At 45.9% G+C, this 12639-nt stretch overlaps 1 protein-coding gene across 6 annotated transcripts in view; it reads right to left on the bottom strand.

The window, feature by feature from the left end:
* Positions 1-12639, bottom strand: part of LOC110496998 (striated muscle preferentially expressed protein kinase) — a 55815-nt gene that overhangs the window by 27120 nt on the left and 16056 nt on the right. For 3 of the 6 annotated variants that reach the window (XM_036951936.1, XM_036951931.1, XM_036951932.1), the window contains exons 4-10: positions 12164-12198; positions 10010-10117; positions 7472-7610; positions 4919-5854; positions 4114-4721; positions 3842-3988; positions 1166-1348 (exon numbers count right to left, since the gene is read on the bottom strand). In XM_036951936.1, coding sequence (XP_036807831.1) covers positions 1166-1348; positions 3842-3988; positions 4114-4721; positions 4919-5854; positions 7472-7610; positions 10010-10117; positions 12164-12198 — 2156 coding nt within the window. The remainder of the gene's footprint in view (positions 1-1165; positions 1349-3841; positions 3989-4113; positions 4722-4918; positions 5855-7471; positions 7611-10009; positions 10118-12163; positions 12199-12639) is intronic. The other 3 variants (XM_036951934.1, XM_036951935.1, XM_036951933.1) reach the window with 2 other exon arrangements.

Below are 12639 nucleotides of genomic sequence, written 5' to 3'. Positions count from 1 at the left end.
CTGACTTGAGCATCTCAGGGTGGAATCATCGCAGATGAAGAAAGGGTCTGTGATCGTAACATTAATCTCACACTGGGACATACAACAGACCGCCATTGAGAACAAGAGGCTGCTATAAATACCTAGTGGTAGCCTCCACTGGCCTAATATGGCCAAGCAGGCCTGGACGCTGAGCTAGTGCCAGAAAACTACAGCAGTAGCGTTCCCTCTACAGGGTAACACTGTGCAGAGACATTACAGGACTGGATAAAGAGCTTGTGGCACATTCAAAGGAAGTTTAAATAGTTTGGCTTCCTCAAAAGATATGGAAGGAGTGGCTCTTAGAGAGCGAGAGACATTTATGAGCATATTGTATGTATATTGGATTGTCACAGAGATCTGTGTGTTTCTGTTTGAGGTAATAATTGTATTATTGCAGCCATTACTCAAGTGACTGCAAAGGACTGTGGTTGCATTTTGATTTGATGCAGGAGTGGTACTGTTTGTCTGCATTGAGAGCTGTGGTGTGATTTATCTTTTTATATAACCACAATTCTAACTATTGACTATTGATGAAACCAACAGACATCTCAGCTAATAATACACAAACTAAAGTTTTATGTCCAAGAGGAATACTCATTCTGTTGACAAAGACTAATCCCCAGTTTTGAACATCCGCCTAACTGACTGAAAACCCGGGGACCTTTAGTGACTGGAGGGCAAATCTTTGTTTTGAAATACACCAGGGGACCCAAATGCCTTTCAAAAATTTTGAGTTGCCATGGCAACTATCTGTGAATGGAGCTTGTGCTAGGGATGGGATGCCCCTTTGTTGTTATGAAGACAAAATGTCAGAGCAGAGCTGGCAGGGGATTAGGATGGGGACTTGTGGTGTTTGCGTGTGTGTGCGTGCATGCATCTGTCTGTGTGTGTGTGTGTGTGTGTGTGTGTGTGTGTGTGTGTGTGTGTGTGTGTGTGTGTGTGTGTGTGTGTGTGTGTGTGTGTGTGTGTGTGTGTGTGTGCGTGTGCGTGTGTGTGTGTGTGTGTGTGTGTGTGTGTGTGTGTGTGCATCCCAGACAACAACAACAAATGGTGTGCCTTTAATTCCTAGTCAATTGATCAACTAGAATGTATGACCTTCTGTGTTCATGCCTGTGTGAGTGTGTCTGTCTGTAACCCCGCTCACCTGATTTGATGTAGAGCGTGGCGTTGCAGGATGCTTTCCCGGCCGCGTTGACAGCGGTGACGCAGTACGTCCCAGCGTCTCCAGACCTCATCTGGGTTATCAGTAGGGAGTGCTGCTCCCCCTCAGCCCTGACCACATGGGACGGGCTGCTCCTTATCAGAATGTTACTCTTCTTCCAAGTCACTGCATTCCAAGGGGTCACACACAAAGACACATCTCAGACCACGCTCAGACAACTTAATCACAGTCCCTTCCCTGTGTCTAGGTGCAGAATGATGTGTGGCCCCTAAGCACCAATCCAAGGTCAGTTTGACATACAGGAAATATTCAGACCCCTTCCCTTCGTCCAGATTTTCTGACATTACATCCTTATTCTAAAATAATTTTTATTCTAAAAATGGTTAACTCATCAATCTACACACAATACCCCATAATGACAAAGCGAAAATAGTTTTTTAGCATTTTATCAAATATATAGAAAATAATAAACAGAAATATCTTGTTTACATAAGTCAGACCGTTTGCTATGAGACTCGGAAATGAGCTCAGGTGCATCCCGTTTCCATTGATCATCATTGAGATGTTTCTATAACTTGATTGTCCACCTGTGATAAATTCAATTGATTGGGCATGATTTGGAAAGGCACACACCTGTCTATATAAGTTGACAGTGCATGTCAGAGCTAAAACCAAGCCATGAGGTCAAAGGAGTTGTCTGTGGAGCTCCAAGGCAGGATTGTGTCGAGGCACAGATCTGGGGAAGGGTACCAAACAAAGTCTCCAGCATTGAAGGTCCCCAAGAACACAGAGACCTACATTGTTCTTAAATGGAAGAAGTTTGGAACCACCAAGACTCTTCCTCAAGCTGGCCGCCCGGCCAAACTGAGAAATCGGGGGAGAAGGGCCTTGGTCAGGACCAAGAACCCGATGGTCACTCTGGCAGAGTTCCAGAGTTCCTCTGTGGAGATGGGAGAACCTTCCAGAAGGACAACCATCTCTGCAGCACATGAAAGGGCACATGACAGCCCGCCTGGAAAAAGCCACCTAAAGGACACTCAGGCCATGAGAAACAAGATTCTCTGGTTTGATGAAACCAAAATTAAACTCTTTGGCCTGAATGCCAAGCGTCACGTCTGGAGGAAACCTGGCACCATCCCTACATGTACGGTGAAGCATGGTGGTGGCAGCAACATGCTGTGGGAATGATTTTTAGGGGCAGGAACAGGGAGACTAGTCAGGATCGAGGGAAAAATGAACAGATCAAAGTACAGAGAGATCCTTGATGAAAACCTGCTCCAGAGCACTCAGAACATCAGACTGGGGCGAAGGTTCACCTTCCAACAGGACAACGACCCTAAACACACAGCCAAGACAATGCAGGAGTGGCTTCAGGACAGGTCTCTGAATGTCCTTGAGTTGAGTGGCTCAGCCAGAGCCTGGACTTGAACCAATTCGAACATCCCTGGAGAGACCTGAAAATAGCTGTGCAGTGACGCTCCCCATCCAAACTGACAGAGCTTGAGAGGATCTGCAGAGAAGAATGGGAGGAACTCCCCAAGTACAGGTGTGCCAAGCTTGTGTCGTCATTTTTAAAATATATTTTATTTCACCTTTATTTAACCAGGTAGGCCAGTTGAGAACAAGTTCTCATTTACAACTGCGACCTGGCCAAGATAAAGCAAAGCAGTGCTGCACAAACAACACAGAGTTACACATGGAATAAACTAAATGTACAGTCAATAACACAATGGAAAAGTATATATACAGTGTGTGCAAATGAAATAAGATTACGGAGGTAAGGCAATAAATAGGCCATAGTGGCGAAATTATTACAATTTAGCAATTAAACACTGAAGGGATTGATGTGCAGAAGATGAATGTGCAAGTAGAGATACTGTGGTGCAAAGGAGCAAAAAAAGAAATAACAATATGGGGATGAGGTAGTTGGGTGGGCTATTTACAGATGGGCTATGATAAAGTGCAATGATCTGTAAGCTGCTCTGACAACTGGTGCTTAAAGTTAGTGAGCGAGATATGAGTCTCCAGCTTCAGTGAGTTTTGCAATTCGTTCCAGTCATTGGCAGCAGAGAACTGGAAGGAAAGGCGACCAAAAAAAGAGTTGGCTTTGGGGGTGACCAGTGAAATATACCTGCTGGAGCGCTTGCTACGGGTGGGTGCTGCTATGATGAACAGTGAGCTGAGATAAGGCGGGGCTTTACAGAGCAAAGACTTATGGATGACCTGGAGCCAGTGGGTTTGGCGACGAATATGAAGCGAGGGCCAGCCAACAAGAGCATACAGGTCGCAGTGGTGGGTGTATATGGGGCCCAAGAAGACTCAAGGCTGTAATCACAGCCAAAGGTGCTTCAACAAAGTACAGAGTAAAGGGTCTGAACACTAATGTAAATGTGATATTTTCATTTTCAATTTTTAACAAACTTGCAAAAATGTCTAAAAACCAGTTTTTGCTTTGTCATTTGTCATGGGTTATTGTGTGTATTGTGTGAAAAAACGGTTTAATCCAATAAGGCTGTAACGTAACAAAATGTGGAAAAAGTCAAGAGGTCTGAATACTTTCAGAAATCACTGTATTACCTCATCATGGTCCAAATGTGTTTGGGAAAGGCAAAAGCTGACCCCAGAGCTTTGCTTAACCTCTACCTGGAGATGACCTACCTATTGGGAGGGGGCTGCCAGTGATGACACATTTGAGCAGGACCTCAGAGCCAGAGGTGGCGATGGTGTCCCCCAGGGGCCTCTCAAACGCTGGTTTCTCAGCTGGCCCCTCATCTGCCGACATGTAAGAGTCATCTGAATCGTCTCCTACAACAGAAAGGCAGGTGCTGTACTTTCCTTCTATACTGTAGATATTAATCTATTTAGGACGGTAGCACATTAATGTCTAGCTGATGTGTCGCCCAGTGGATACCTGCAATTCAGTGTCCTACCTGTCTCAGGAGACATAGGCTGACTTTCCCAAGGCTTTCCCGAGACTTTTCCCTTCTTCTGTGTCTTGGAAGCCCTGCCCTCCTTCTTCCCTGCTCTTCTCGTCTTTTCTCTCTCTCTCTTCTCTCCGGCCTCCTCCTCTTCCATTTCCATGAGCTCGTCCTCCACCAGGATGGTAGGAATGGTCATCTTCAGCGAGGGAGACGTCCTCCCCGGCTCTCCCTTCCGTCTCTTCGTTAGAGGGCTGATGGAAGGGGTGGAGATGGGGGTGGGGGACAGCCGTGGGGGCTTGGGGGGATAGGCAGAGGCTGGCTCTTTGGCAGGGGTCGGTGATGGTCCTCTCTGCATGGTGGGGCTTGGAGACCTGGGGCTTGGAGGCCTGCGGTGGTGTAGAGGTTTCTCAAGCTCTTTAGGAGAGGAAGGCCCTTTGGGGTAGGTAGGAGGTGTTCTTTGTGCGGTAGGGGTTGGAGACCCGGGGTGGTCCATCCTGGGTGGAGGCTGCTCCAGCTCTTTATCAGCCAAAGGCCCTTTGGGTGTTGGAGATACAGGTGGTTGTTCCTCGGCCATGTGTGGAGGCTTCACCGCTGTGGGAGAGCTCCAAAGACCTTCCCTGTGCATTATGTAATGTTGGCACAGAAAATAGAATAGAAAGGAATATGTCATTTTTATCTGTAATGACTGTGTACATATATCACTATTGAGCTGTCAGAGTAGTGTGTACCAACGCACACAGGCACACACATGCGTACACACAAATCGACCAACACAAACACACACACACAATGTTAATGGATCATCTCAGCCTACCTGGTTGGGCTTTTCCGCGTGACTCTTGATGAGGGTGATCGTTGTCCTGGTAACTGGTTAACCAGTACTGTCTCCATGGAAACAGAGCCTTTCCCCACACTTTTAGACTCAGACGGCTGAGCTGACGTTGAAGCTGAAGCTGAATCATGCCGCTCCCGTTGAGGAACATTCCTTTGATCTGTCAGACCCTTCTCATGGGATTGGGATGATTTTCGGGATGAAACACTCTCTTCAATGCTCTTCCCTAATAGTCCTCTCTCCTCCAGGACCTTCGCCCTCTCTTCCAGCTTCTTGACCACCTGAGGGGGAATGGGCTCCAGCTCGCCCACGGACTGTCTCTCCATCTGGGGCAACTGCTCGGTGGAGTAGGCCTTCTTCAGGTTGGGCCTCCCCACCAGCTTCTTGATCCTGGCCAGCTCCTCTGTGAACTTGTTCTGGAAGCTCTGGACCCTCTGCTGGTAGCTTGGTTTGTCCTCCAGAGACGAGGCCCTCTTCTTTCCGAACGTGGAGCGCCTCGAGGCCGCGGCATCCGGCTGGCTTGTCCCCTCCTCTTTGGAGACCCCCTCCAGATCGCAGGATGCCGCCCGGCCAAAAGAGCGCCCAGATCTGACCCCCGCACTCACCTCACCCACCTTTTGTTCAAACTCCTTAATCTTGTCAAAGATCTTGGGTGCGGCGCGGGCCAGTTTGGGTGTCTTGCCACCACTGCTGCCGCTGCTTGAAGTATGGGAGGAGGCTCCTGAAAACATCCCAGGGAGTTTTTTGTTTTTGACCACAGCTCCTCCTAGGGAAGGGTCTTGGGTACTGTGTGAGGTGACACTGTTCTTATGGGAGCTGAGAGATGTTGTGGGTTGGGATACAGTTTGACTGGACTGGGGTGAGGCAGGACTGAAGGATGGGCCTGTTTGGGTTTGGGGGAGGGAAGGAGATGGGATCCTGGAAGATGGGGGTTTTAGGAAAATGGAAAGTTAGACATATGAAGAAGGGACAAGGAGAGGCCCAGGTTTTTGGAAGAGGAAGAAAAGCCATTGGATGTTTGTGCGCTCGGTAGAGGATATTTGCTTGAGAACGTTTGTTTGAATCTCGTAATTGTGTGTGTGTGTGTGTGTGTGTGTGTGTGTGTGTGTGTGTGTGTGTGTGTGTGTGTGTGTGTGTGTGTGTGTGTGTGTGTGTGTGTGTGTGTGTGCGTGCATGTGTGTGTGTGTGTCTGCGTGTGTGTGTGCGTGTGCGTGTGAGTGTGTGTGTGTGTGTGTGTGTGTGTGTGTGTGCGTGTGTGTGTGTCTACTTAAATGAGTGTCCACTGCTTTATGAAATAGTAATACTGTTTATAGTCAACATAATTTGAGTGTTGATTTCTCATCAGGACAGAAGTACCTTTCACAAATAAACAGAACATGGGAATGGCCATAAATGAAGTGATTTTAGCACAGATAACATTTCACTTATATGGACACAAATCTCAATACACTATAGTAGATAATGCATGGGTCTAACACAACATGTGTAGGAGCCAAATAGATCATATTGTATATTTGTATGTTTCCAATTCATGATCCCTGTCAAGTGTATGTTCCCCCTCTACAGGCCAATGGAGAATACAGTTAGAAGACATTCAAGCTCCAAGGCCTACTGGGAGTGACTGGAATGGCAGGACACAGGTCAATGTTATCATGTTGCAGTGACACATAGAGAAATAATACGAGCGCTGTATGAATTAATCTAATACTAACTCTTCCAACATAACCAGGAAAGACCCCTATTCATCAACTATGAAAACAATCACACATGCTTTGACACACACACCTCTCATGTTAGCTGGACACACAGTCAGTTTAGTTGGGATGAAACTAGCTCGCAAAGACATGCAGACAAACATCAGCTTTGATTCACACTTCCATTCATGCGTGTGACACCAACGCCATGAAGATATCCAGGATTATCTGACGGTAATGCTAGTAGAACACGGGAAACCATTTGGTCAATATACATGGCATGCAGCAAAAAACCCAGGGAAACCGAAGGCTTCAGTGGTACTTTTTGATATCATAATAAACTGGAACCAAGCTCAAGACAGAACTGAACACAGCTGGAAAATGTCATGGCATGAAGTCAAAGGAAGGTATGATTTAACAAACAGAAATAATATACTATCGGAAGCAATGATGATTTGTGAAAAGGAAATTTAAAATACATTATCAATTTGATAGAAAATATGAAATCTTTGGGAATAAATGGATCTAGGAAAATCATGATGTGTAATATTTTGTGTTTGTTGTATCTGTTAAAGTTGGGAAATTGGTTTGGAGAACACTCTTTTTCTAATCAGTGAAAAGAAGAAGTTGTCCCTATAAAGGCATGGAAAACGTTCTTCCCCTGTAGAGGCTGAACATGCTTCCATAGTAGTCGCTTCCTACAGACACACTTTCCTCTGACCCCAGCATGGGTTGGTTAGTGCGAGCCAGGTTAGCGTGTGACGCCCGGATCAAGGGCTCCACACCCAGGTGTCTGACTAGGGCCCCTGGCCCCCCATCGGTCCCTCCGCAGAGAGCTTGCCTGCCGGGGTGTGTTGGGTCCTGGGCCCCTGGGGGCCGCGAGCCCAAAGCCATGAGCTCCCTCTCCACCACTGGGTCATGGCCCCCAGGAAGGGTGGCCCTCCGGTCAGGGCTGGAGTCCATCATCCTACATCCTTCACCTGCAGGGACAGAGGACAGGGGTCAGGGGTCAGTCTGGAGATGGAGACTTAGAGAATAATGTGGATTAGAGAGAGAGAATTTAAGGAATAAAGGAGAGAGAGCGAGGGAGGAGAGAGAGTGGGGGAAAGAGAAGGAGAGAGCATGAGAGACAGGGAGAGGGAGCGAGAGCGAGAGAGAGGGAGAGAAAGAGAGAAACAGAGAGAGGAGAGAGAGTGGGGGAAAGAGAAGGAGAGAGCATGAGAGACAGGGAGAGGGAGCGAGAGCGAGAGAGAGGGAGAGAAAGAGAGAGACAGAGAGAGGAGAGAGACAGGGAGAGCGACAGAGAGAGGAGAGAGAGAGAGAGAGAGAGAGAGAGCGAGAGAGAGAGAGAGAGAAAGAGAGAGACAGAGAGAGAGAGAGAGAGAGAGAGAGGGAAGGGAGGGAGGGAGGGAGGGAGGGAGAGTTAAGACAAGCACTAGAGGAATGTCTAAACCAACAAAGATGATTGATTAAGTAGAGAGGCGGGAAAGAAGGAAATAAGTAAATGTGTTCCACCCCAAGCCCTGAAACAACCCCCGAGCTCGATCAATCAGATAGTGATTGACATTTTATCGAGTGGAGTTGGAGACAGAAATGCGTCGGCAGCTGAAACAACTTGAAGTCAGCAGCTTCCTTTAACGACTAAACCCATTTATTGGGACGAGACTAGGAAACGAGGGAAAATAAAGCAAGCAGCATCTCCCACGAGCACTGAGGATTCTAAACAGACTCAGCTCCACAGACAAAACACAAATTCAGATCTCTAAAAAGCTCAATATGAGCAACCTGTAGTAGACAGAGGATGGGGCCTACTGATAAAAGCACACAGCCTTCCAAAGTCTTGCCATGCAGATCCTTAAAAGCCTCTCTGGCAGTGAGGTGGATTCCCTCTGGCACTGCGGTGGATCCCCTCTGGCAGTGCTTCTCCGGGCGCTCCGGGTGGAAGGAAGGGGAGTGGTCTACTAATCCTCCCACAAAGGTGTGGAACGGGATTTGTTTTAAATGGGTCTTCCATTTTCCATGATTCATTCTGAAGCTAATGATGATGAAAGACATTATCCTCACACAACACCTTACTAACCACAAGCATCCTACGTGTATGCATTATCGGTTAACAAAAGGTTCTGTTGGAACCAATTAAGATTTTTATTTTTATTTTTGGGGGAAAGGAATTAAATGATCTGGTGGAATATAATTGACATGCATTAGCTACATTATTAGTGAAGATGATTTCTGTGCTGTGCTAAGGGACAGTTATTCGAGGAAACGCAATTTGCGTTGTTATCTGGTTGATACTTGGTAATGTATTCAACATCTCACTGCAGGTGGGGCGATGAGTGAAAGCCAAGTCTTTGTGTTGGTTCCTTCGTATGAAAAGAACAAACACTGAATCCCTCCTCCACTCTCATTTGATAGCGCCATTCTCTCTCTTCTTCTCTCCTCTTTCGGGAACGACTGCACTCTCGGTCTGTCAACACGAAACCTTCGAAAGTGCAAACAGTCTCTTTACAACCGAGCAAGGAGGACAGAATTGAACATAGATTTGTGCTGCTAGAGGAGTGTATCCATATTCATGGACTACATTAAGACAGGCTGGTGACCCCTGTTGTGAAGCATCTGCTTTGGTGGCACCGATGAGCACTGTGATACCCCCATAACAAATCATCATCAGTTCCCTACCAAATCCTGTTTCATCTATATTTTTTCCATACACAAAGAGTTGGGTGGCATGATGTGATGTTCACGATGGGGAAATGCTCTGTTTTCTGAACGCCAGGGCTCTCTATCCAGACCATAACTCTGTAGGGTGGCAGTGACACACACACACACACACACACACACACACACACACACACACACACACACACACACACACACACACACACACACACACAGACACACAGACACACAGACACACAGACAGACAGACAGACAGACAGACAGACAGACAGACAGACAGACAGACAGACAGACAGACAGACAGACAGACAGACAGACACAGACAGACAGACAGACAGACAGACAGACAGACAGACAGACAGACAGACAGACAGACAGACAGACGGAGAATGCAGCGGCTCCAACCGAGGCAGCATGTAGGTCAGAATGTCACATTGTCACACCATTACATCATGGAGTGAAGGATTAAAGGAGTCTGTCACATCATATATACGTTTCATTCAACGAGTAGGGCTTATGCCAACATACACATAGTGCCATAACCGACAGTCACGTTAAAGCCATGCAAACACATTAATTTACTTAGTGCCAGAAGAATTATGCTTATGTCCTAATCCCGGGAAACCTGATTTACAGACTTGATTAAGGACGGGCCTCTAAATCACAGATCATGCTCAAGTTAATGAATTAAGTGAATTACCTGCAGGCACTCTACGGCCAGCCTTGTCCTGGTGCCGTCCGCCAGGTCCTTCCTTGGTTTCAATTGGGACCTGGGGCTCCGTGGCTTCATCCTCTGTGGTTTCAGAGTCTGAGGGGAGGAAGATGAGGAAGAGGACGGTGAGAAGAAACCGAGAGAGGAATAAAACAACAACTGAGTCTGAGTCACAGTGACAAATGACACTTCATTTTTACTTAGCGACAGAGAGGATAATGGGCAATAGAGTTGAGCCTTGGCAGGTCTCCTTCAGAGGTAATACAAGGGGGAGTCACTGAACCGTGTGATAAAATAATTGATATGTTTAAAGATAATGATTAAATAGTTCTACCCTGAAACGTAACCATCAGGGAGTATAGTTGATGTAGCATGTATAAGGAATAATTAAAGTATTCAACATAAGAGGGAGAGAAATGTGTGTGTGCCTAAGAAAATACAGAGAACAATTAAACTGTGTTTGAACCGACCTGGCAGGAACTCTGAGAAACTTATGAGGACAGGGAGTACTTATCAATGTTCCCCTAATCTCAGAGGAATGGAACCGTCGGCTGGGTGTGATACACAGTGGTGAGAACTATAAAACGCACCTACTGTTTGTGTGTATGTATGTGCGTAGGATACCTACTGTTTGTGTGGAAGTATGTGCGCAGCTATAAAATGGATGTCTTTGTATAATGGACTTCAGAACGTCCTCTGAATAAACTGTACTATCTTTTTGCATATGCTGAGTCTTTGACCACTTATTATTAAACCCACGGTCTTACAAACCTCGGGGATTGGTCAAAGCTATTGATTGTCAATTATTATCATTGGGATTGAAAATTCTCGTGACACTGTGATGTGAAGCCAAATGTGGCATCTAGAAATACACCACTAGACTGGTTGAAATACCTTTATAGAAACGACGTTCTAGACTGGCTTCCAGTCTAGAAGGTCGTCACCTACTCTGCGTTTCACAAAGGCACAGCGGTTGGAACCAAAAATAAAACTTTTGGACCGGTCTAATGTCCATTGCTCATGTTTCTTGGCCCAAGCAAGTCTCTTATTATTATTGGTGTCCTTTAGTATTGGTTTCTTTGCAGCAATACGACCATGAAGTCCTGATTCACACAGTCTCCTCTGAGCAGTTGATGTTGAGATGTGTCTGTTACTTGAACTCTGTGAAGCATTTACTTGTGCTGACATTTCTGGGGCTGGTAACTGTAATGAACTTATCCTCTGCAGCAGAGGAAACCCTGGGTCTTCCTTTCCTGTGGCGGTCCTCATGAGAGCCAGTTTCATCATAACACTTGATGGTATAGGCGACTGCACTTTAATAAACTTGCAAAGTTCTTCAAATGTTCCGATGTCTTAAAGTAATGATGGACTGTCGTTTATTGCTTATTTGAGTTTTTCTTGCCATAATATGGACTTGGTCTTTTACCAAATAGGGCTGTATACCCCCCAACCTTGTCACAACACAACTGACATATATTTAGATTAAATATTCTACAATGTAGAAAATAGTAAAAATAAAGAAAAACCCTGGAATGAGTTGATGTGTCCAGACTTTTGACTTACACTCTATCTCTTTAATAGATATTAGCACCCAATATGTACTGTAGCTGTGGCCCTTTATGTGGAGGCCTTGTGCAAGTCAATTCAGCGACCTTTGATGAGATCAATAGAGATGTTACAAAGCTGACATTTCTAGGGAACATGTTAAGAAAAAACATGAACCACTTATTAAGAGACTTAAAAGGACATCATTCATGGGTGAAACACTAGAAGAAACTGTCACATGGTCAGAACTAAATGGCGTGTGGTGCAAAACCCTGTGCAAATGTTTGGAATAGAGCAATAGACATATTCAAGAGACAGAGAAATCAAATAGATGGAAAATGATAAATAAAGAAAGGGAAGAGGAAATGAGTCCAGGCAAACATGGGAGGACCTCTTTCACAACCGTATCTTGGCTTGTAGACGTAACAAGAATCTACAAAAAGTCCCCTAGGGGCTTAGCACATTGATATGGCAAATCAATAATAACAAAGAAGAGAGAGAGAGAGAGAGAGAGAGAGAGAGAGAGAGAGAGAGAGAGAGAGAGAGAGAGAGAGAGAGAGAGAGAGAGAGAGAGAGAGAGAAACAAGACTGGTTTACCATAGCTTTGCTTTCGGCAGGAGCGGAAAACTTCGCTTCCATAGCGGCAGGAAGAGAGGGCAGACGGGAGGGCACAGTTACTATAGAAACCACCATCTCTCTCACCCACACGACCAATCGGCTCCATACCCATTAGAGTCTAAAATCACCAGCCCAACTGCCAACCCTGACACATACGCTTAGACAGCCTACTGCTGGAGCTTGCTGAGGAAGAGGCAAGCAAATGGGTTATGCCTCATTTCACTGACATGTTGCTTTGGATAACAGTATCTGCTAAATGACAGAAAAGGGAGTAAATGTGAAATAGACAATAACAGTGGTCATACAGTTTTAACAGTCAATTTCCTTGTGTATTTGGGTTCACCCATCTGTACCAAGTGGGATGGGACTAAATAGCTGGACACACACTGTGCAAGGAATATCGACTCAGCAATATGAGAGGCTGTAGTTTAAAACGTCTCGCTGCAATACACACC

This window comes from Oncorhynchus mykiss, chromosome 18 (assembly GCF_013265735.2).
Source record: "Oncorhynchus mykiss isolate Arlee chromosome 18, USDA_OmykA_1.1, whole genome shotgun sequence".
NCBI classification, from domain to species: domain Eukaryota; kingdom Metazoa; phylum Chordata; class Actinopteri; order Salmoniformes; family Salmonidae; genus Oncorhynchus; species Oncorhynchus mykiss.
This window is presented reverse-complemented; position numbering and strand designations above follow the sequence as displayed.